The sequence below is a fragment of the Danio aesculapii genome, chromosome 14, assembly GCF_903798145.1.
Source record: "Danio aesculapii chromosome 14, fDanAes4.1, whole genome shotgun sequence".
Lineage (NCBI taxonomy): Eukaryota > Metazoa > Chordata > Actinopteri > Cypriniformes > Danionidae > Danio > Danio aesculapii.
In genome coordinates, this window is record NC_079448.1 from 10,827,834 (window position 1) to 10,854,604 (window position 26,771).

General features: G+C 35.8%; 1 protein-coding gene across 1 annotated transcript in view; it reads right to left on the bottom strand.

Moving 5' to 3' along the window:
- The window catches only part of nrg2b (neuregulin 2b), a 176,795-nt gene that overhangs the window by 69,841 nt on the left and 80,183 nt on the right, over window positions 1–26,771 (bottom strand). The window contains exons 2-3 of the mRNA XM_056471731.1: window positions 18,074–18,236; window positions 3,087–3,205 (exon numbers count right to left, since the gene is read on the bottom strand). Of these exons, the coding sequence (XP_056327706.1) occupies window positions 3,087–3,205; window positions 18,074–18,236 (282 nt within the window). The remainder of the gene's footprint in view (window positions 1–3,086; window positions 3,206–18,073; window positions 18,237–26,771) is intronic.

Below are 26,771 nucleotides of genomic sequence, written 5' to 3' on the forward strand. Positions count from 1 at the left end.
AATGACGGTTAGGTTTAGGGTTGGGGTTTGGTGCCATGCCTCCTTTAAAAAATTGCACTAATACGAATTAGTCACTAAACTGACAAAATGTTAGCACTGTGAGCACACAGACATGAAGCATGTGCATGAAATGTTCAGATATCACCTCACATAAGTATGTTATTTTTTTTAAACTTATTTTACAAGTATCAGTTTATTTACATTTTTAATTAAAAAGACTCCAGACTTGCTGTGCTAGTTTGTAAAGCAGAGCGATTCTGAAAAATCCATTCTTCTATCAATCAATAAATAAATCACATATTACGTTACTAATGAAGCCCTAATTTATTCTATCATTTAATTCATTCTCTCCCTCAACCGTTCATTCTTTGTGTCCATGGGACCCTGCTAATACATCAGATAATGGAGGGGTTTTGTGGACAGCTAGAGGACAAAGTTGAGAGAGAGAGAAGGACCCCATATCTCAAACCACTCAACCATTACTGCCCTTAAGATGGGCTGGATAGAGCTCGCATTACTTACACACACACACACACACACACACACACACACACGCACACACACACGCACACACACACACACACACACACACACACACACACACACACACTCACAAACACACATCAAACGCCTCCAGCTGATGTGATATACTCCAGAGACTGAAGCAGGTGGAGAGATCGGTGAGTAAAACACCAGATGAGAGAGGTGTGTTCTCCACAACAACACCCAACAAAACAGTCAAGAACGATTCCTCAAATCCTCTGGCGTAAAGGTGGAAAAACAGATGAAAATAATGGAATTCCACTGAAGGAGCGATGCAAGTGTTATTATAAATTGGTGGACTCTTTTGACTTGTGCCATTAAGAAGGATGCTAAATAACCAACATCCTGATACAATGTACTAACTGTCTAGCAAAACTCTAGCAACCACCTACAAGAGCTTAGCAATCATCCTTCAAAAACACTTTTTTTTAATTGTCAACTAATATAAAGTTAAAAGAAAAGTCCCTTATTTTAAACTCATCTGAAGTAATATGACTTTCATTTGAACTGGAAATTGCTTAGGTTTTTATTTCAGTATGTTGATGTACTTCGCTCTGGAATAGAATAATGAGAAGGAGGACGGGGCTTTCTTTTTGCTCATCATTCACTCACAGCAAACTAAGGGTAAGAGGGGTGTGGTTAAGAATATTGTGGCTGAAGCTGTAAATCTGACATCAACAGAGAAGGACCGCCACTCCAAACATGGAAGCAAATGATCATATTTGTTTGATTACGAAAAACAAACTTTTTTCAGTCGATTAACTTGCACAGATTTATTGTTCACCTAAAGAATAACAACGTGTGCTAGCTAAATAAAGATTGTAAATTTACATATCACATGGACTTTAAAATACTAAAATCACAAAATTATATAATAAAAACATCCATTCATTTATTTTCCATAGACTTTATTCCCTTTATTTATCAGGGGTCGTCACAGCGGAATGAACCACCAACTTGTCCAGCAGTACTGGAAAACATCCATACACACTCATTCACACACATACACTATGGCCATTTTAGTTAATTGAATTCACCTATAGTGCATGTCTTTGAAAGACAGGGGAAACCGGAGCACCTGGAGGAAACCCACACCAACACAGGGAAACAGGCAAACTCCACACAGAAATGCCAACTGACCCAGCTGGGATTCCAACCAGCGACCTTCTTGTTTGTGTGGTGACAGTGCTAACCACTGAGCCACTGTGTTGCCCCAGAATAACAACGTGCACTAGCAAAATAAACATTGTAAATTTTTAAATACTTTAAAATACCAAAATTACAAAAATATATAACAAATTTACCTAAACTAAAGTAATAAATAAAAATGTAAACCATTACCAAGGAAATAAATTATGAAAAAACAGAAATGAAACTCAGCAATCTTCTAAACACATTAGCACCCACAAGACCCTAGCAACCACTGATTCAACCCTAGCAACCACATACTAGTGGCTAACAATCATCCTGCAGTAGACAAATAGTGTTTTTATTGTCAATTAAAAATAAAATTAATTAATTTAAATTCCATGAATTTTACAGCTATGCCAATGCTTCTAATTAAATTGAAAACATTAATGATGTTTTAGCCTCTTAATGATTCTTTTTAGTACAAAGTAGTGTGGAACAAACACTATCCTGAATTTCAAGAGTTCACACTTAAATATTGCTTGACGCTTTTAGCAGGTTTGGCATGCTATCCCGGGAGAGAACCCTGAGCTCAGAGGAGCCCAGGTCTGATAACAGGTAGTTCTCGAGAGCTCCCCTGGATAAAAAGGAAGGAAAAAGGAGGAGAAGGGGTGGAAGGGGGATTTTTCTAAAATGAAGATAAGGCAGTAGGGTAAAATCGGCAAATTTATTTTAGGCTTGAATCGATCTGATTGGATTATTGCGGTTTATTGATGAGAGACCAATCATATCACATGCTCCTCTCGAAGTTATGCCGCAGTCACACTACAGTTTAAGCTTGTGAAATTCTGTCACTGCGAATAGGGGCGGGATTAAACAAGACGATTAGACATTTAAAAAAGCGAGCGATTGGTCCATGTTTTAAATTTCTGTACAGAGAGGTCACGTTTTGATCCTTGATTGGTCTCACGCAATCATATGATGCGATTTCGCAGGTCAGAGTTCACCAAGCTTCAACTTTCCAACACAGAGAACTGCAAAACTTGTTGCACGACCTTACATTTCCAGTATGACATATTTGCGTGCATATGAATCGAAGTCTATGGGAAGAAAAGTGCAGTGTGACCGCAGCTTAAGTTTGTAAAACTTCACTCAATGCCCTCAACAATTTATTTCCAAATAATGCAATGATTTCAGATTTCCACAATAAATTTAAAACAATGTGAAAAAAGCATACATAGACAGACTTTTAAATCTGGCATAAAAGCAATTAATGAACTTGAATTGTTTTTTAGTAAACAGTTCTTGAAAATCACAGAAAAACCTGTCGAAGATGAGCAGGAACACAAGTGTATTGTGAATTTCTGCTGCTTCCAATGAGAGAAAATCTGAGTAAGAAGTAATGGATCTCTTACTGCTTTGGACGCTGACGAAGCTGGTGGCGTTTTCTCTGCCCAGCGAGTTCTCCACCACACAGGTGTAGTTCCCAGAATCCTCCAGTCTCACTTTGCTGATGTGAAGCTTTGAGTTTTTCCTGCACAAAAGCAGCCAAGACAAACATAAGGGTTTGAAGATAACTATTTAAAGAGGCAAAAATAAGATGTGGTGGGAGAAAAAACTGAAAAAGGAAACTAAATTTACTAGTCCTGCAGAGTTCTTAATACATTTATGTGTGCTTGTCGTTTATTGCAGAAGGACATGATCTGTTGTTGATCCAGAGTCATTTTGATATTGACCAATCAGATTGGAGGGTCATATGCTGAGTTTCAACATGAAAATTGATCATCATGTTCTGTTAGGAAAGACTTGACAATTTTGATGAGGTCACAAACATTTAACTACAAAAAAAACGAGAGATAATGGGCAAGCAAAGTTGCAGTGTCACATGATATAAATCCTGTTTAGAAAGGAAGAGTTTGCAGACACATATGTAAAATGATAAATCAACAATTCTGTCTGCACACCTGCAAAAGCATTAATATTTGCTGTCCTCATTTGACCAAAAGTTTAGGGTCAGTAAGAATCAATAATAACAATATATCAGTTATTAGTATTAGTTGAGGTCAGAATTATTAGCCCCACTGATTAATTCCCCCACTGTTTATTTCCCCCCCAATTTCTGCTTAACGGACAGATTTTTTTTCAACACACTTCTAAACATAATAGTTTTAATAACTTTGTTCTAATAATTGATTTATTTTATATATGTATAAACTATGTATTAACTATGTATTGTATATACAGTAGAAGTCAGAATTATTAGCCCCCTTTGAATTTTTTTCTATTTTAAATATATCCAAAATGAAGTGTAACAGAGCAAGGAAATTTTCACAGTATGTCTGATAATATTTTTTCTTCTTGTTTTATTTCGGCTAGAATAAAAAGCAGTTTTTAATTTTTCAAAAGCCATTTAAAGATCAAAATTATAAGCCCCTTTAAGCTAATTATTTTTTGATAGTCTACAGAACAAACCATCATTATACAATAACTTACCTAATTTCCCTAACCTGCCTAGTTAACCTAATTAACCTAGTTAAGCCTTTAAATGTTACTTTAAGCTGTATAGAAGTGTCTTGAAAAATATCTAGTCAAATATTATTTACTTTCATCATGGAAAAGATAAAATAAATGAATTATTAGAAATGAGTTATTAAAACTATTGTTTAGAAATCTGTTAATAAAATCTCTCCGTTAAACAGATATTGGGGGGAAAAATAAACAGGTGGGGCGAATAATTCAGGGGGGCTAATAATTCTGACTTCAACTGTATATATTTAGCTTTATTTTTGATCAAATAATTGGAGAATTTGTGAGCATAAATGTTCGGTGACCAAGAGAGCTCAAATAACAGCAAGTTAAGAAAACAACAAACAGATAACATTTTCATTAATTTTGACGAAATAATCATCAGGGGGAGCAACATCGGAATGAACTGCTAACTATTCCGGCATGTTGTACACAGCGGATGCCCTTCCAGCTGCAACCCAGTACTGGGAAACATCTATACACCGTCATTCACACTCATACACTACGGCCAATTTAGCTTATTCATTTCACCTATAACACATGTCTTTGGACTGTGGGGGAAACCGGAGCACCCGGAGGAAACCCATGCTAACATGGGGAGAACATGCAAACTCCACACAGAAATGCCAACTGACCCAGCTGGAACTCCAGCGACCTTCTTGCTGTGCTAACTACTGAGCCACTGTGTCACCCCTTTTACAAAACAGGTGCAAGCAAAGTCACATAGAAAAAAAAAAACAAATGCAAATACAGAAACGTACTGCAAATAGTGCAGACAAAAAAGAAATGTGCCAGAAGACGACAAAAGATGACCCTGACTACTTCCTGTTAGTAGTCAGTAGTGTTGTCGGAGACCTGAGAGGTGAGTTTTTGGTTTATTTCAACATCCTGGTCATACAGTTTTTATAATCAGACGAGTAGCACAATTAAAGTTAAATGAACTGCTCACTCTAAACAGGAAGCAACAAGATCTGCACAGTTTAGCTTTAACCCTAATTAAACACAACTGTACACACTAATTAAGTCCATCAGGCTTGTTTGAAACCTACAGCTAAAGCTGTGGTCACACTAGAGTTTGAGCTTGCAAAATTCTGTAGTACGGCGCTGCGAAAAGGGGCGGGATTAAACAAGATGATTAGACATTTAAAAAAGCGAGTGATTGGTCCATATTTTAAATTTCTGTCCAGAGAGGTCATGTTTTGATCTTCGATTGGTCTAATGCAGTCAAGTGTTGCGATTTCGCAGGTCAGAGCTCACCAAGCTTGAACTTTGCTATGCAGCGAACTGCGAAGCTTGTCGCACGAGCTTGCGTTTCCGGTCTGATGCATTCGCGTGCATATGAATGTAAGTCTATGGGGAGAAAAGTCTAGTGTGACCACAGCTTAAGGCCCAATCTCAATTCTGTTTTTGTACTCCTACCCCTTTCCTTTCCTTTTCCTTTGGGCCTTAAAACAGAGTGTGAAGGGGAAGGGCTTCAAAATTTACCCCTAAGAAATGGGACAGCACTACAGCACCTGCACACGTCATCATATGCCATCGCAATCTCTTGCTTCATCTGAGATCAGACGATTGCGACTGCTGTAGTTATTGCAGTTGTTTTCTTACCCCTTGGTTTCAAGTGTGGTCTTGAAAAAAATTTGTTCGAAGTGCTATTCACCCCTTCCCCTTAGCCCAACGCCTTCAAGCTAAAGAGAATTGGGTCACCCCTACCCCTTCACGGGAACACGCAAAATGAGGGGTAGGGATAAGGGGAAGGCCTAAGGAGTAGAATTGGGATTGGGCCTAAGTGTGTTGAAGCAGGGTTGGAACTAAACTATGCAGGGCTGTGGCCCTCTGGACATATCGCGTTATTACACTCCTAGGGCTAATGCTTCTGGGTTATGAAAAATAGTGTGTGTGTGTCTTGGCACGGTTTTTAGTAGCTACAGTACCTCACTGCACATGTATTTGTATGTGTTTTTGTTTTTATGGAAAGAGAGTCGTTACCTGTCAACATTTGGATGTGAAAATAACAAATACTGCACCCTCCATCCTTAAAAAAATTAATAAAAAAAAATTCTGTTCTTTAAGTGTAGTTCCATTGTAAGTAAACAGTTGAAACTGTCAATGAGAGAGAGAAAGGAATTACAAATAAATATCATACATCATTAGAAAAAAATACTTTAAACCGTTTATTCTATTAAAATGAATAGCCTAATATACAGAAATTTATCATATACTTTTTCTTCACTGAATAATTTAAAGAGCATATTGTAGGTTAGACACCCCAGTGAGTCAATGTGCGCAAGAGTAAAGTAGGAACTAGATTTTCTTTAAATATATGTTAAAGTTTATTATTAAGCCATCTGGAGTCGTTTTTAGTCACGGAAATTTACTTCTGCATCTGAAAAAAAAATCGCCAGACCGGAAGTGACGTCGGATGAGGCAGATCGCGGATATACACAGTATGACGACAACTGATGGTGCGCGTTTGGTTGCCGAGATAAGATATTCTGAGATTCACACAATCGACAAACCACAGCCATACAATTATAAGCCTGTGGACAGACCAGCTGACAGAACAGCAGTCAGAGATGTGTAATTGAACTGTATTGTGAGGAGAACAGCAGGTTCATGGTGTGACTAGTGTTGGCTTACAGAAAGATATGTAAGATAACGAAATCTTATCTGGCAATAGCAAAGCTAGTATTGATCAGCTATAAGTATTAATACTTACCAGTAACAGAAACTAATGAGCAGAGTTATGCCACACTGACCCTATTTTTTATTGTAGATAAATAAGGGTATACAAAACACAAATAACACAGAACATCTGGAATAATGCAGAAACATGTAAACAAGGTACTTGAAAATCTTTTTATTATACAAAAGGTTTTCAGAGCTTTTATATTAAAATAAAAATACCATCAAATATTAAAACAATTTAAATAAGTTTTTTTAAATATGTGTGTTTTTGTCAGTTTTTTTTATTGGGTATAAGATGATCCATATTGGATTGCATTTTGGCAAAAATCCATAAAAATACAAGTACAGGTATTACTGTATAAAATATTTACAAAGATTTGATCAACAGATCTGATCTGCTTTTATGGTTAAATAAACTTCAACCCTAATTCAAGTTCAAATTCTAATGCAACTCAAGTTCAAGTTTTATTTATATAGCACAAAATAAGCAGTGTTAATACCTAACATTTTTACTATTTATATATGTATACGTATCTGTGTGAGTGTGTGTAAAAGTAGGTAACAAACAGAATACTGAAAGAAAAATATATCATCTGACCCATTTAAAAGTAAACCTTATTAAAATAATTTTTCAGTAAGTTGGCCAACATTTATGTGGGTGCCACACTATCATGTCTTTAATGTGTGCTAAATTGTGAATGCTGTGTAAAAAGATGCTGACAGCCTCATCCCTGTAAACCCGCTGGAAGGATCTAGAAAGGAGAGCAAATGTAGTGGACAGTTCTGCATTCTTGTCGAGCCTGTGATGACCTCCAGTATTCCACCATCAGACACGCAGTGAGGGCTGATGCATATATGCTGGGGAAATAATGCAAAAGTTTAAATCATGTTTATTAATAATATATATTTTAAAATTCACCATATGATGTTTTATATAACATAATACAGAAAACCCAACCACATTTGCAGACCCCTGGATAGTGAACTGCAAACCATCTCACAAATATACAGTAGCTTGTACCCCATTACAAGTTGAGCATGCGTGAACAAACTTCAATTTTTCAAATGTTATTTATTTCTTCTTCTACAAGATGAATATTCCTCATATGTGAATAAAAAGTGCCTTTCCTCATTGACAGGACAGAATATTTTTTACTTTCCCTTAAGTGGTTTCAAACCTTATTGACTTTCTACAGTTGATCACAAAAGAAGATATTTTGAAGAAAGCTAAAAATCTGTAACCATTGACTTCTATAGTAGGAAAAACATACTATGGAAGTCAATGGTTACACATTTCCAATATTTAAAAAAAAAGGAAATGAAAGATAGTGTCTGAGTTTACCTGCCTGCATTATATAAAAATATTCTAGTAATTATTTGCCTTCTAGTTTTTGTTATCAAATAATACCATGTATAATTAATTCGCGATTGGGGTCATAATAATTTACCTGATGTATGAGGTGAAGGTCTGAGGTTACATTGAGGTAAAGTTGGTTTTATATTCACACATTCTGACTTTCTCCCTAATAATATAATTTCAGAAAAGTATTTTTCTTTTTTCAGAAAAGTATAGTCTCCCAAAGCCCTATAAACACACTCAACACAATCTCATGGCAATTCGTAACTTTTTGATTTAATGGCTAATTCGTTTGAATTCGTACAATCTAATTTGTACAATTTAGTAGGATTTGCTCATCCCCCAATGACGGTTGGATTTAGGGGTGAGGTTAGGTGCCACGCCTCCTTTTTAAAATCGTACAATTTCGTACGACTGAACTCATACGAATTCGTACGTATTAGCCATTAAACTGACAAAACGTAAAATACTTACGTTTTCTCATGAGATCAGGCTGACACACCATATAACAATAAATTATGAATTAGCTGAGCTAACAAAGTCACAACGCTGTAACTATATAAGACATTTATAATTTTAGCAAACTGATGGTACCAGCTGTCTTATCATATGTTCAAATTTTTACACGCTTAAAAAAATTATATTTCATATGCTTAACAATACAAGCTAGCAGTAGTGTTATTGGCTATTTCAACATAAGCACATCGCGTTGCTTCAAATTACTCAAATAATCATGCTTACTGACAAAGTTGACAAACATAAAAGAAAAACGAGTTGTCTTACCGTGTACAGTTCTCGTTTTCATCGAGCTGCATCTCCGACTGATCCAAGAGTGTTTTTCGCCATTTTCGCGTCAGCTTTCAGTGTTATCGGATTCATCCAATTTCACGAACCAAAATAACAACGGGAAACTTGTGGACTTTGTTATGCTGACAGGCTGGAGTTTGATTGGAGTTTGATTCACGATGATGATAAATTATACTTACAACCGATTCTGCTATATGCTACTCTGCTTCACTGTAAACAGTACACGCCTGTCAAATAAGTGCCTGATCACCGGGGTGGTTAGAAAAAACCTCATTGACTGGCTCTAGCCTCTGCATCTATGAGTACATCATTTGAGTTCTGCTACAGAGATCGCGCAAGATGTGTACCAGAGATCAGAGCGCGAGAGATGTGTAGTTGAACTGGTAAATCTGAGAGGTTGTGAGTGCTGATTTGTGGTTGTACAGTGAAGATGCAATCAAATTTGATGTGCAAACATGTGTCTGTCATTTTACATTTGTGAATGACATTTTACAAATACACAACTGTTAATCTGCAACTTTGAATACAACACACAAGTGTGTAGATTATTGTGTATGTGTGTGCAAATCGAGAAATTCAACTGTTAACATCAGAGCTGTAAGTGTACGTTTCAACCTACACATACAAATACTACCATCACAAGTGCTCACATTTAGATTTGCAACCTCTCGAGTTTTGCAACTGATTTACCTTCATAGGGGATTGAACCTAGTCTAACTCACTGACCATTAGGCCCCATGTGTGCACAAAAGGTCACTTGTAGCTTGATAATATTTTAATGGAATGTATGCACACAGACTTTTCATTTTTAGTCAGCCAGCCTCAGCGCTTTCGATGAACTGTCGTGTCATTATAAAATCACCACGTTTTACGATTAGATTTAATAAGTTAAATAAAGTGGCTCTCAGTGCCGACAAGAAACACAGCATTAAAGGTGCAGTAGTTGATTGTGAAAGTTTTGTTGTGCTGGTTGAAAGTCTCTTCACATTCCAACAGTAATGAATAAAGTAAATAATTTAGATGTATTTATATGTATTTTTATATTCTGGGTAAGGCATAAGACCAAAAAATATTCATCCAATAAAAATTTGTCAGGCTGACAATTCCCATAATTCTGATAAGTAAACTGTCTGTCAAAAATGTAGATTTGTACATCTGCGCACCCGTTCTTTTTAAAATCCTGAATCAATATTGGAGTTGCTTTTGCACACTGGAGGAAGGACGACACCATGGCTGAAGTATTTCTTTTAGACAGGTGATGTCATGTTTAAAACTCTTTTAGTCACGCAAAGCTGATTTAGATTGTGTTGTTTTACGAATGGGTTATATGCACAGTAGTGTTGTTCAGCCACAGAAATCTTCCGGCAAAAGATTGATGGGACTATTTTTAATTTCATGTAGATTTTTATTTAGTTTAACAACACAACATCAGCAAATAGCGCTATTCTTTGCAGCCTGCTTTACTGAGCTGAAGTTGGTTTTATATTCACATTGGTTCATTTTTGAACAATGACACCTGTGACGTGCTTCCTATATTGTTTGCCATGCTACTCTGAATATTCAGTCTGAAACAGCATGTAAGTATGGTCTAGTAATAAGTTTAATTCCTGCACCTCGCTGGCCAACCACTAAGCGTACAGTAGTTGTTTTGGACAAAGACTGTGAGGGAGTGAGACCAGCGATCCTTGCATGCAGGCCCGGATCGGCTAATCGGGAGGACCGGGAGAATTTTTTTCATTTATGTATCTATTTGACCATAGCCTTACTCTTTTTATTCATTATTTTGCCACAGCTCCGCTCTTCTTATTTATTTTCTGGCAGCCTCGTGAGCAAAATGCAGCCTGCAGGTTAATGATGACATAACTATCATTCGACCACAAACAGCGGCACCTTAGTGAATATAAGAATTCTAATAATTAATATTAATGTAATTGATATTAATGCTCAATGAAAATCAGATGATCAGAAATCTAAAAAGGGGGGACAAAGATTAAGCTATTGTGGTCCAGGGGTCAGCACGTTGCATTATGACAATGCTGACCTGAGTTCGAATATCATCTAAATTATTTTATTTTTATTTTATTTTTGTGTGTTAAGACATATAAAACTGTTTGGGTTACTTATGTTGGTGTAAACATTTTATTTTTATTTTTTGTGTGACCACCCTTACAAAGGACTGGATATCTATAAAGAATTTTTGCACAGAATATATAGATAATGCAGGAAAGGACATTGTGATGTTTTGAAGAATAGTGTTGGAGATTTAGCTGCCTTTTAATGTTCTCATATTTACAAAAAAAATTTGAAGTTCTAAAGCAGCTGTTTCCTTTAAAAAAGACATGATTGTGTCATTATAAACTGAACTGGAAATGACACCATTTTAATATAGTCAGCTGTGAACTGAGGTGGGCTGGTCTAAGGCTTGAAACTCCAGGGCTGAAAAGGAGTCCCACTCCGGCCTTGCTTGTATGCATGAAATATAACACGTTATTATAAGTTTTGCTTGCTACACAACTGAAAATGTGCAGGATATAATACAGTTTTTCGTTTGGAATTGTAGTATTATAATGCACTATTAAGATTTCTAGTTTTCTAGACATGATCTGGTTGTCTACTGTTATCTTTAATGGCTTTCATGATTTCAGGAGGCGTGGCTTTGGATGGCAGGGGAGCGATTTTGTTTCAAAGATATTATGATAAACGGTTGACATTTTGGCAGATCACATACTGCACCTTTAAATTCCAATGGGTTTAAAATATGACAGTTTATTTTACCCCAATATTTTCAATGGAGTTTCTGCGCTAGCCTGCTGCTACTGACGACGCTAGTGTTTACACAATCTTTTATCTCATTTTAAGCTTGAACAAATAAATTAATGCTTAAGTGTATTTAACTGAATGTATTTTAATTACATTACAACATCAATGCTGTAAAAGGAACCTTACGACATTGAAAATAGTCACATAAACCGTTCACAGGAAGTTTATCGTAGACTGAAAAACACTAGCTGTGCATATAATCCATTGACCACTGAAGTTGGGACTGTTACCACCTATGGAGGATGAGGGAACTCTCAGATTTCATCTAAAATATCTTAAATTGTATTCCAAAGATGAACAAAGGTCTCAGGTATTTGGAACAACATAAGGGCGAGTAATCAATAACATAATTTTCATTTTGGGGTGAACTAACCCCTTTAGCAAGTGTCACCTGTGCACCACGCATGGTTTGGCCTGATTTTGATGGTCGATCTAGGACAATGCTCTACTTGGCTTTATCAGTTCGTACATGTGGTCAACATCATTGTATTCATATTGTCTCTTCGGGTCAACATATAGACAGCTCATTAGAAGACCAATACCCTTGAAGGATCTCACCCTCTGTCCTTACTTTACCTCCATCATTACTAAACCTTCGCTGTCCACCCTGTCAGCTTTTTCACTCACAGTCACATCGGTGTGTGTACGGAAGTCTCCATGACTGTGGATCTGCAGTTTCAGCACACACACATTTGCAAAATTACACAAGGGGCCAGTGAACAGGCAATCCTGTTAGAGTGATCTGCTTTCTGTGCAAACGTGCAGCTCAGCACTTTTTCTGGGAGAACAGAAGAGGAGCCACACGTTACGGAATGCCCTGAATTCTCATTTATGTTTTCCTTCCTGTGGTCCTGGCATATTGAAGGGCTACATATGAACTGACTGCGATATATGGATTGAATATACAGTTACAGCTACATGCACACTATTGATTTGTGTAACAAATGGCTAAGTAACATTGATGCAACATTACAGCAACATGCACAGCTCAGCAACTTTTTATTCAATCCGGTTTTCCAAAATGCCACATCCTCATATATTAAAGCATTTGCATGGTTATGCAATTCTCACTAAAGACTAGTTTATCCAGACCCCAAGCGTATATATACTTAGTCATATGTTTTTCAATCTCCACCTACAGAAAGCACTGAGGGAGAAAGTATTGCGTGTTTGGGCCCACACACTCTCCCCTCAGAAATACCAGCAACCCACGGTCCCATCAGCACAGAAGACCAACAAAAGGGAAGTTACCCACAATATATTGGTGGAGCTTCCTTGAGAGGGATGACCACAACCACAATAATACTTCTCTAATATCACTTGATATTAGTATTTTTGTTATTATTATATATAATTTTATTGTACTGATTTAAATAGTTATGTATGATATAAAGCAGTTAGCGGTGTCACGGTGGCGCAGTGGGTAGCGTTGTCGCCTTCCAGCTAGAAAGTCGCTGGTTTGAGCCTCGGCTGGGTCAGTTGGCATTTCTGTGTGGAGTTTGCATGTTCTCCCTGTGTTTGCATGGGTTTCCTCCAGAGTGTCACATATTCACAGAATACCGCTTACATTTACACTTCAAAAAGTGCAGTGTAGTGAGACAATTGACGCTGACAACTAAAAATGTCACTCAGTATCGTAAGTAGCACAAACACAGTGCTGTAATCTATTAGTGTTGTTTTGTTTGTGTGGTTTTTAGATTGACCGTTATCAGGGGCAATTTTAGGATTTTCATTTTAGGGGGGCTCCTTAAATGGTAAAAATGGCTTTGTACACCAACACAATTGATTTAATACAAATTTTGTTGGTATTTACATACAAATCAGGTGAATGTTTTAGGAATTACAACAGTTTGCATATGTGCCTCTCACTTGTTAAGGGTCCAAAAGTAATTGGACAGAGTAATAATCATAAATAAAACTTTCACGTTTTAATACTTGGTTGCATTTCCTTTGCAGTGAATTACAGCCTTAAAGTCTGGACCGCATAGACATCAACAGACGCTGGGTTTCATTCCTGGTTGTGCTCTGCCAGGCCTCTACAGCAACTGTCTTCAGTTCCTGCTTGTTCTTGGGGTATTTTCCCTTCAGTTTTGTCTTCAGCAAGTGAAATGCTAGCTCAATCGGATTCAGGTCAGGTGATTGACTTGGACATTGCATAACATTCCACTTCTTTCCCTTCAAAAACTCTTTGGTTGCTTTAGCAGCATGCTTTGGGCCATTCTCCATGTGCAATGTGAAGCCCCCTCCAATGAGTTCTGAAGCATTTGGCTTAATATGAGCAGATAATATTCAGAATAATTCAGAATTCGTCCTGCTGCTTTTGTCAGCAGTCACATCATCAATAAATGCAAGAGAACCAGTTCCATTAACAGCCATATATGTCCACGCCATGTCACTATACCACCACCATGGTTCACTGCTTAAGTTCATGAGCAGTTCCTTTCCTTATCCATACTCTTCTCTTGCCATCACTCTGGTACAAGTTGATCTTGGTCTCATCTGTCCATGGGTTGTTTGTTCCAGCACTGTGAAGGCTTTATAGAACTCTAATCTGGCCTTCCTGCTTTTGAGGCTCACCAATGGTCTACATCTTGTGGTGAACCCTCTGTATTCACTCTGGTGTAGTTTTCTCTTGATTGTTAACTTTGACACACATACACCTACCTCCTGGAGAGTGTTCTTGATCTGGCCAACTGTTGTGTCATCCACTACAATTTCCGTGGTGTTATAGGTCTTTAAGTGATGCTAAGCTCACTGGTGCGTTCTTTCTTTTTAAAAATGTTCCAAACAGTTGCTTTGGCCACGGCTAATAATTTTGCTATCTCTATGATGAGTTTGTTTTGTTTTTTCAGCCTAATGATGGCTTGCTTGAGTGATAGTGACATCTCTTTGGATCTCATCTTGAGAGTAACATATTTCAAATGCAAATAGCACACTTGAAATGAACTCTGGACCTTTTTTCTGCTCATTGTAATTGGTATAATGAGGGAATAACACATGCCTGGCCATGGAACAGCTTAGAAGCCAATTGTCCAATTACTTTTGGACCTTTAACAAGTGGGAGGCACATATGCAAGATGATGTAATTCCTATAGCGTTCACCTGATTTGGATGTAAATACCCTCAAATTAAAGCTAACAGTTCAAACACACATCTTGTTCGTTTCATTTTAAATCCATTGTGTTGGTGTATAGAACCAGAAATGCTAGAATTGTGTGTTTGTATATATATATATATATATATATATATATATATATATATATATAGATAGATAGATAGATAGATAGATAGATAGATAGATAGATAGATAGATAGATAGATAGATAGATAGATAGATAGATAGATAGATAGATAGATAGATAGATAGATAGATAGATAGATAGATAGATAGATAGATAGATAGATAGATAGATAGATAGATAGATAGATAGATAGATAGATAGATAGATAGATAGATAGATAGATAGATAGATAGATAGATAGATAGATAGATAGATAGATAGATAGATAGATAGATAGATAGATAGATAGATAGATAGATAGATAGATAGATAGATAGATAGATAGATAGATAGATAGATAGATAGATAGATAGATAGATAGATAGATAGATAGATAGATAGATAGATAGATAGATAGATAGATAGATAGATAGATAGATAGATAGATAGATAGATAGATAGATAGATAGATAGATAGATAGATAGATAGATAGATAGATAGATAGATAGATAGATAGATAGATAGATAGATAGATAGATAGATAGATAGATAGATAGATAGATGAAGTCAAAATTACTGGCCCCCTTTTTTATTTTTTCCCCCAGTTGCTGTTTAACAGAGAGATTTTTTCAGCACATTTCTAAACGTAATAGTTTTTAGAACTTATTTCTAATAACTGATTTATTTTATCTTTGCCATGATGACAGTACATAATATTTGATTAGATTTTTTTTCAAGACACTTCTTTACAGCTTAAAGTGACATTTAAAGGCTTAACTAGGTTAATTAGGTTAACTAGGCAGGTTAGGGTAATTAGGCAAGTAATTAGGTTTGTTCTGCGGACTATCGAAAAAAATATAGCTTAAAGGGGTTAATAATTTTGACCTTAAATTGTTTTTAAAAAATTAAAAACTGCTTTTATTCTACCGAAAAAGCAAATAAGACTTTTTCCAGAAGAAAAAATATTATAGAAGATACTGTGAAAATGTCCTTGCTCTGTTAAACATAATTTGTAAAAAAAAAATAAAGAAAATTTGTAATACAGGACAACACATGATGTTTCTATCTCTGTCTGTCAGTGACTCTGAGAGTTAAAACTAGTACATTAAGTGGTTCTGTCACTGTATTTAATCCTTTCTGTGCAAGACTATGGTATAGTTAACACCACACACACTGTAATGTGTTTTATATTCGTGGCTCATTTTGAAATAAAAATAGCGAAATGTTCGATAAGAGTTTTTCCGCTGGAGGAAACAGCTGTGATTATGAGGTGAGCACCGATAAAACAGATGAGAAACACATGCACCTTTGGTTTGCTGATCAAATGAATAACAAAAGGCGGGGAGGAGCTGAGTTATTCAATTCTGCCACTGTTTTCATATCAAATTTAGGGAAAGAGGCGATAAATTTGTGTACTGTTTATGAGCTAATCATTTTAGAAATTGGCCTAGCAACAGCCATGACCATTATAGGCAAGCGGTGCACATTACAGTACGTCACTGTTTTCACAGTCACAATTTGGTAAGTTGCAGATTATACAGACTATAATATTATATATTGTGCCCTCTCTCTCTCTCTCCAAAAAAAAAAAAAAAAAAAAAATTTTACTAATGCTTTGCTTCTTAGACTTTACACACCTGAAACTTGTCTATAGCACTTGTTCACTGCTGCTCTTATAGTTGTGTGAATTGCTTCCTTGTCCTCATTTGTAAGTCGCTTTGGATAAAAGCGTCTGCTAAATGACTAAATGTAAATGTAAATGTAAATTATACAGACTATACAGCAACAATAGGCTACTGATCTCAAAAATATTGCACTAGTTAGCTTTTCAATCTTTTTTTCCCAAATGTTAGCACTTTAAGTGTTTATTTATATTACATTTTTTTATATTTATTTAATGTTTTAATAATAGAACTTACCAATTTAACTGCATTACAACTAATTGCTAATTTGGTTGAGCATAAAAGACTTATAATGCAAAAGCATTTAAATTCAAATAAACCCCAAACTTTCTATCACTAGAGTACAAGAAAATGTAAGACAAGATGTAAATGTACTCTTTCAATAACAATTCGCTAAACACATCCAAAGTATAGTAAAACTATTAAATAATTTTACATTCATTAATTAATGTTGCACATTTTCCACATTTGATGTAACATTATTTAATACGACACTGACTGGTTTGATATTTGTGACCAAAAGTACATTTTTGGAAATTGAGATTTATACATGATCTAAATAAATAATCAGCTAAATAGATAAGCCTTCAATTGATATACTGTATAGTCTGTTATGATATGGAATTTCTCTGGAAAATCTGGAATTTCAGGGTTCAAAACAAGTCAAAATATTTAAAAATGTCTAAATAAGTTCATAGAAATACAATTTTTTATTCAAAAATTATTTATTTTTTATATTTATGGTTAATTTACAAAATGTATTTATGGAAGATGATTTTTACTAAATAGTGTAATGATAAAAAGAAAAATAAATATCATTTTAACTAATATATAACATATCATTGGCTATTCCCGCAGATTAAGACTTAAGTTTTGTGCTCCAGGGTCACATTTGAGAACTATTAGACAAGATTACATTTGTTTGTTTCTTTCTTACAGAAAGCAATTGTATAATATAGCACACAATTATTTGGTAGTATTCTGTTGTTTATTCAGCACAGCGTGATTTCATTATATGAGGAAAAAGTAATAAATGTCATAAGCAATAAAAATGATACAGATTTGGAACAACATGAGAGCCAGTAAATGATGAAAGAGCTTGATTTTGTGTGAACTGCTCCTTTAACAAGACGTCTGCACAGCTCTCCCTTCTGAAAATCTAGAGTCTATTTACAAACTGGGACGATCTTCTGCTCGAGTTGATGGGAGATGTATTTTTAATACCTCTGATGCCAAGAATAGTTCTGCCAACGCGTGAGTAGCGCGTTTGCTTGTGCGTCTGAGTGTGTTTGATGAGTCTTACTTGTTGGATTTGATTTTGACGGTTTTTTTCTGGCGAAGCTGGCTGCCATCTTTGTACCAGTTGAAGGAGGGGCTCGGGTTGCCCACAGCTTCACACTTCAGTGTCAACTTTTTACCTTCCTGGAGCCACTGAGAATCCATGGGCTTCACCTTTGGAGCTGATGCTAAAGATGGAGAAAACAGACAGAGAGTGAGTGGAAAACAAAGCAGGTTTTTCTTAAAGGACAACAAAGGCACATCTGTTTAACTCTTAATACTTCAAGTGTTGAAAAAAATAGAGGATTTTGCCTATACACTCAAAAAAGATGGTCCTTAGTTCATAGTAAAAGTACTATTTAGAGCTGTAATGTCCTGAAGAACCCTTTATATGCTGAAATTGTTCTCTGTGCGAGTTCTTTTTTTCCCGCCTTTTTGTTTTTCAAATCTGTAACTGACAAAGCAGCAGCTGCAGCTCATTACTGGTTTTCTGGAGCTCAGATATAAATTACCAACACTATCTCCCGGCGATTAGTAACTTTTTGATTAAGTGGCTAATTCGTATAAATTCGTACAATCTCATTCGTATAATTTGCTTATCCCCCAAAGACAGTTACTTTTTTAAAATGGTAAATTTTCATACGACTGAACTCCACTAAACTCACCTAAAATGTAAAATAGTTTTGTTTCCTCGTGAGATCAGGCTGAAACTACATAGATTGTCAGCTCTCTCTTAACAGGTTAAGTAAATCCTTCTTAATGTCTAATTACATTTTAACTATCAAATTGTTAGTCAATAATGTTTTCTTTCTGATCTTAGTTGAACAGAACATGTGTGGCCCGCTCTGTTACATTTTATAATTTGTGTTAATGCATAAAATTTCACAAAAATATAAAAGATGATGGTCACTTTATTTTGATGGTCCGTTTGTTACATTGCATTTACATGTCAACTAATTCTCATTAGATTATAAGCAGACTGTTAGGTTGGGGTTATGGTTAGGGTTAGTTTAAGTTGAATTTAACTTGTAAAGTTTCTTATAGTCAGTTAAATGTCTGTTGAAGGAGCAGTATCAACAGATATTAAGCAGACAGTCTACTAATACTCAAATGGACCATCAAAATAAAGTGTTACCAAGATGAATTCAATTTTTATTTTTAAAACAGCAAAGATGTATCAATTACAGTCCATTGTTTTGTATTTTCGGCCTTCGTAAACATTCATTCATTCATTTTCTTTTCGGCTTAGTCCCTTTATTAATCCGGGGTCGCCACAGCGGCATGAACCGCCAACTTATCCAGCATATGTTTTACGCAGTGGATGCCCTTCCAGCTGGCACTCATCATGGGAAACATCCATACACACTCATTCACACACAAATACACTACAGACAATTTAGCCTACCCAATTCATCTGTACCACATGTCTTTGGACTGTGTGGGAAACCGGAGCACCCGGAGGAAACCCACGCGAACGCAGGGAGAACATGCAAACTCCACACAGAAACGCCAACTGACGCAGCCGAGACTTGAACCAGCGACCTTCTTGCTGTGAGACGACAGCACTCCCTACTGCGCCACTGTGTCGCCCCTTCGTAAACAATCGTGCACAATTTCTGCATTTCCAGCTTGATTTGACGAGAAAATGTAAGTATTTTAAATTCAGTCAGTTTAAGAGTTCAGTCGTGCAAAATTGTACGATTTTAAAAAGGAGGCGTGTCACCTAATCCCACCCCTAAACCCAACCGTTATTGGGGGATGAGCAAATCATACTAAATTGTACGAATTAGACCGCAGGAATTCATACGATTTAGCCACTAAATCAAAAGGTTACGAATTGTAGTGAGATTGTGTTGTATTTCAGATTCTGCTTTATAATATAATCTGCAAAGAGAGAAAATACCACTCAGTTATACTGAAATAAACATCAAAACAGAGACATCTTGGCTAAAACAAGGCTAAATTTGAGCTGCCAATGGAAATTAAATAGATGTCAAGCAATAGTCTAAAAATAAACAAGACGTCAAAAACGTCAGGAAAGAAAGACTGCACATGTGTCTAATCTGTCTATTTGATAACTAGTCATAGTTTTTCCATAAATTATTAATCACTGAACTAATCATAATTCATTCAATTATAAATGTCTCACTTTACTGGAGCAACTTTGTGCTTCATAACTTGCATTGCACAGGCTTGACTTTTGTTGTAAAAAAAAAAAAAAAGTGTGAAAGCACAAAACAAGCAGAATTCCTTTACTGAGACGTGTTGGTTAATCTGCAGTCATACAGCTTCTTCAAGAAGTCCATGTGTCTGCAGAGCCTATTGGACTTCTGTAGTCCACGAGTTTTATCACAAGTCTAAATTAAGACAAAGATGTCCTGTCTATATTGTCTTAGGAGGAGGGGAAATGGCTAAAAGCATGCAAATTCAGTATTTTATTCAGCATGATAACCAGCATATAGGTGTTAGAAACCGGCCCAGCAACTGACCACACAAGTTAATCAACAAAAGTGGTTTCTGTGGCCTGAAAGTGTCACCCAAAGACAAAGGCAGAGTTGTTAGCATTTTCATTACTCTGGCTTAGCATGTAGTCAGAAAGACAAAGGTAAATGTCCCTCATGGCCGGACTGTTAATAAAATGATATAATCAAAAACCAAAGAATATAACTTTTCAGTTATATGTAGATTATTGTTCATTTGAACTAGATTATATAAATTTATATTTTAACACTTTAAATGAAATTTGTTGTTGGGAAAATATGTTTTATAAGCATAAAATTACTTATTACTTTTTCAATTTTGTATAATATCCACATGCCTCCTTGTTCAACTTTTTGTGTGTTGTGACCTTGCTCAGTAAGCATGAGAAAGTGGATTGTGGCTTCATAGTGTTGCATTGCAATTAGTTTTATTTCATGTGACTTTTCAGGGCTCAACACTAGGGATTTACCAAATTTTTCTCTGGACACCTCAAGCTAATTATTTCCTTGCCAGAAGTTGTAAATAATGTGGCAAAACAAGCAAAATATAGCTGTATACATACACTTTTTATTCAACAAACATGCGTTTAAAAATGACATTAAAAAAAGATTGTCAGGTATCTAAAGCTATGCACAGTATCGTCCAGACTAAATGTTCCAGTTTACCAGTTAACTATGCATAAATGGATAGTTAATCACCTATTAAAGCAATGTTATAGTAAAGAATGTTAAACCATATTAAAAATAACTTTAAGCAACAAATCAGGTGAAAAACGTGTGATAATGAAAGGATGGTCACGTGCATGATTAACGTTAGGTCCATTAATAATCTGTTCAAAGAATGGCTAAAGGGAAAGTGGCAACCACTGCTGCTGCAAAAAATCTTGAGCTCTTGAAAGCAGCAAGACAGTAGGTGCACGAGCATTGCTTTTAAAGAGAACCGATTGCACCAGTTGTATTTCCAGGCATGGTTGCTTCGCACAAGGAGCATTTTGACAAACGGTAATAAACTATACTTTCATTTTTAGTGACTAGCCAGCACTGGCAACTTAAAAATTATTTTTTTAACCAGCCAAAGTGGCTAGTGGGTGTGACAGTTTAACCTGCCACAGCTGAAATCTACCTGCATTTGGCGGGTGTTAATGACAAGCCCTGCTTACATTTGTATGTAAAATACGTTGCACCGGACATGTTTCGTGCATGTGTCAGATGACATATCCACTAGAGCAGTGTTTCCCAACCCTGTTCCTGAAGGCACACCAACAGTACACATTTTCAACCTCTCCCTAATCAAACACACCTGAATCAACTCAGCAGAACATTAGAAAAGACCCCAAAACCTGACACGAATGGGTCAGATAAGGGAGACATACAAAATATGTACTGTTGGTGTGCCTCCAGGAACAGGGTTGGAAAACACTGCACTAGAGGGTACTGTTTTTGTGATTCTGAAATACATTACATAGGATACGGTTTGTTGTATGTTTCAGATACACATCTTTATAGTACACCTATACGAGAAGGCAGGGAACAATAAAACCCCTTTAAAATGTATTTCATTCAATGTCGAGGCAACCTTTTAAAATTTTATTAAAATTTGAAGTAATGAAATATATAAAACTGAATTAACTAAAGATAATAACAGCTAGACAAGGTGACAAAAAGAGAAGAAACTAAAAAAAGGATAGAGAGAAAGAAAGAAAGAAAGAAAGAAAGAAAGAAAGAAAGAAAGAATAATGGCTGAAGGGCAGGGAAACATGCTGATAGACAGATGCAGACCAGAGGATGAAGGGAAGCAAACACAGGAGTGGGAAAGAGGAAAGAAGTGAGAAACGAAAGAACGTGTGTGAGATTAATGGGTCTCATCTTTTTGCAGTTTACCTCGGTAAAGTAATCCATCTCGCAATGAGAAACAAGCTCAATATTGTGAACTAGAGCAGTAATAAAAATACATTACATTTAGTGCAGCAAATAATAATCACAGTTCACACACAAACACACACACACACACACACACACACACACACACACACACACACACACACACACACACACACACACGCGCACACGCGCACACGCGCACACACACGCACACACACACACACACACACACACACAAACATATCAGGTTTTATTTCGCAAAAACAACCGGCTAGATGTACATTATCCAACTTATTACATGGCTAAATGCTATAAAGATAAACATAAAGATAGACACTATATTAATCTTAGCTGTAATAATTTAGTGACTCTTTAATTAAATGTAAAGCTGACAGAAACAAAAATGGCTGAATGTAGCCTGCACTAACCTTGTATTAATATTCAGTCACAAAATGGCAACAGACAAAAACAGCAGCGTGACAGACAAGCATTCATTCATTTTCCTTCAGCTCAGTCCCCTATTTATCAGAGGTCATCACAGGGGAATGAACCGCCAACAATTCCAGCATATGTTATATGCAGCAGATGCCCTTCCAGGTGCAACCCAGTACTGGAAAACACCCATACACTCACATTCACACACACACTCATACACTACAGCCAATTTATTTATTCAATTCACCTTTACCGCATGTCTTTGGGAGAAACCAGCCTGATCTCACGAGAAAATGTAAGTATTTCACGTTTTGTTAGGTTAGTGGCTAATACGTACGAATTCGTACAATTTCAGTCATACAAAAAAGTACGATTTTAAAAAGGAGGCGTGGCAACCAACCCCGCCCCTTAACACAACCGTCATTAGGTGATGAGCAAATCGTACTAATTTGTACGAATTAGACTGCACGAATTCATACGAATTAGCCACTAAATCAAAATGTTACGAATTGCCGTGAGATTGCGTTGGAGAAACCAGAGCACCTGGAGGAAACCCACACCAACACAAGGAGAGCACGCAAACTCCACACAGAAATGCCAACTGACCCAGCCGGGACTCGAACCAGCAAACTTCTTGCTGTGAGGCGACAGTGCTAACCACTTAACCACCGTGCCGCAACAAACAAGCATAAACAAGTTTATAAATATATACACTAATGTTAGAGATGACGGGTAATACTCAGTTAAGCCTGTGTTACTAGTTATAGTGGTTGTTATCTTGGAATAATATAGCTTGGAATGTTGTGACTGACCAATCAGATTCAAGTATTCCAGAAAGCAGTCTAATAAAAAACAATGAAGCAGCTACAGAAAGCTTATTCAGACATTTTTTTTTTCTTAATTTCCCTCTTAAAAAAAATCACATTACTGCAATGATCTTTAAGCTTAACATTATTTGTAATGCGAAATATTCTCAAATGTGATTCTCATTAGACTCATAATTAACATTTTTTTATTATTGTGGTGCAAAACAATGTTTATAATACAAATTAGGTTAAAAGCATGTTTGCTGTTTGTATAAACGGGTTTAATAGTATTAAGTGTTTATAGCTTTAAGTGTAATTATACAGAATGCGTCCAGTTATCAAATACATACTGTACATTACATGGACATCAGTAATCTAATTATTTGCCTTAATCTGAATAAGACAATTATATGATTAAGGTGTTTACATGAGTTGCTTTTTGAATGTTTCGTTCATGATCCCGTTTTACATGTTATAGCACATCACTCGATTAATGTCATTGCGTCACCACACTATCCACATTTCATCCGGAGTTTCATGTAATTTCGGGTGTTTCATTTTTAATTTGCAGACTTTAACTGCAGTTTGGCACTTTCACTTTCATTCAGGATCATTTCATGCATGCCCCCTCTGACAAACGAGGCATTGGATGTGCGTATGAACTGCTGGAAGAGTGTTGTTTTAAAGGAATCTGATACTGCACCCTGTGTGGGAAAAAAAATCTCTGCGTTTCACGATGCAGATGTCTGTGGTCCTTCACTGGCTCAGTAGATGTGGAGAATAGTGTCAAACAGCCGTGTGTATATAGGCCATAGGTCTCAAACTCAATTCCTGAAGGGCCGCAGCTCTGCACAGTTTTGCTCCAACTCTAATCAAACACAGCTGATCCAACTAATCAAGATGTTCAAAACTACATGGGACTACTAAGCAGGTGTAAGTTGGAGGTAGTTGGAGCTAAACTATGCAGAGCTGTGGTTCTCCAGGAATTGAGTTTGAGACCACTGGTACAGACTATTCTGTCGCAAAATGAAAGTCCTACACAACGGTAATATTTTGATTAAGGTGTTTACACGTTTGTACTGCACTTCAATAATGCGACTAAAATATACATATGCATACTCTACATGTCTTAATCCGATTTCTGTTTAGTTCAATAATGATCTTAATTAGAATAATTAATCAAAAATCGCTGTTTTCATGCAGACTTTTAATCAGAGTATTGTCTCAATCACATTGAAATCAGATTATTGGTGTCCATGTAAACATACTCATTGTTATCAGTTTCCTCTACAGTAACTTACTGTCAGTAGTTCGACAGTAACTTACTGTAAATCAATTACATCAAAATACTGTTTACAAGTACAGCACCATTTATGTTGCTATATATGTATATACAGAATTATATGTATGCACTGTAAAGTTAGTAATTTTCACAATGCAGGTTTAAAATACAGTAACATACCGCATAACTGTCCTACAGTAAAATACAGTTTATATTACAGTAAAATACTCCGCAGTTTACAAAAATCATTAATAGTGTACATGCATACATAAATAAAAATAAGATGACTATTTAAGATACATTTTTATCATGATTTGAATTCAGTTTAACCATAGTTTATATGCCAAAATAGGATGTTGACGTCATATTAAAAAGAGTCACAAATTAAGGATCACAGCCCCAAAATATGAATTAATTTCCCATTTAAATCCATATATTTTATATACTGTCCTTCAAACCAATAGGTTTTACCTATTTGTCAACTATTTAAATTATAAATCTTACCTTTTTATATTATTTAACTTTATCTAGTACATTATATAACTTCTTTTAAATTATTTAAGGGCATAATATATATAATTTATAGTACATATATTATTTAAACACATTTAATAATTATTTATACATGCATTACTACACAGTTGTTAAAACATGGGAATTACAAATGAGTTGTAAAAAGTCAGCAGTATATGATAAGACAATACGCATAGCAATATATAAGTGTACACAAATTCTTAGTGCAAAATCATTTGTTGGCTTTTTGTATTGAGCTAATTACTGTAAAAGGATTCCTCATGAAGGACCAGAGGTACAGATTTGGGCTGAATACTGTTTAACTAAGTGTGGCTCCATCTGTGCCTTCTCTCTCTCTCTCTCTCTCTCTCTTCAGAGCAATACTTCATTCTGTCACATCCAGTCAAATCACACCTTCTCACCTCCAGATGCTTCTGACACGCACACACATACTTGTGTGTGTGTGCGCGTGTGTATCTGTGTATATATGTTTTACGAGGACTGTAAATAAACTTTAAAAACCCCTTATTAAATGGCCTAAACCTACCCCCACCCCTAAACTCAACTCTAACTTGAAACCTGTGGTAAACATCTGATGTCATAAGACTTCATAAATTTTTTTAAGCATTTTAAATTACAAGAACACAGGGCATGTCCAAAACTTCATTTGTAGGTCATACCCATTATACATTTGTTTGTCCTCGTAGCCACATAAAAAAGTACACTCACTCAAATACCTCTAAAAGCATCTTTACACGGCAAAGGCAGAACAGAAACCAAACCTGAAGAGCCATACATTTTCAAAAAGTGTATTTCAACGCTATCACATTTAACTTTACTTAAAAAAGTTAATTTACCCATTACTTTTAAAGACATTAGTTGACTTAAAGTGAGTTAACCCATTACTTTTAAAGACATTAGTTGACTTTACTTTAAAAAGTGAGTAAACCCATTGCTTTTAAAGCGATTAGTTGACTTTACTTAAAAAGTGAGTAAACCCATTGCTTTTAAAGCGATTAGTTGACCTTACTTAAAAAGTGAGTAAACCCATTGTTTTAAAGCAATTAGTTGAATTTACTTTAAAAAGTGAGCTAACCCATTAAAGACATTAGTTGACTTTACTTTAAAAAGTGAGTAAACCCATTACTTTTAAAGACATTAGTTGACTTTACTTAAAAAGTGAGTAAACCCATTGCTTTTAAAGCGATTAGTTGACCTTACTTAAAAAGTGAGTAAACCCATTGCTTTTAAAGCGATTAGTTGACCTTACTTAAAAAGTGAGTAAACCCATTGCTTTTAAAGCGATTAGTTGAATTTACTTTAAAA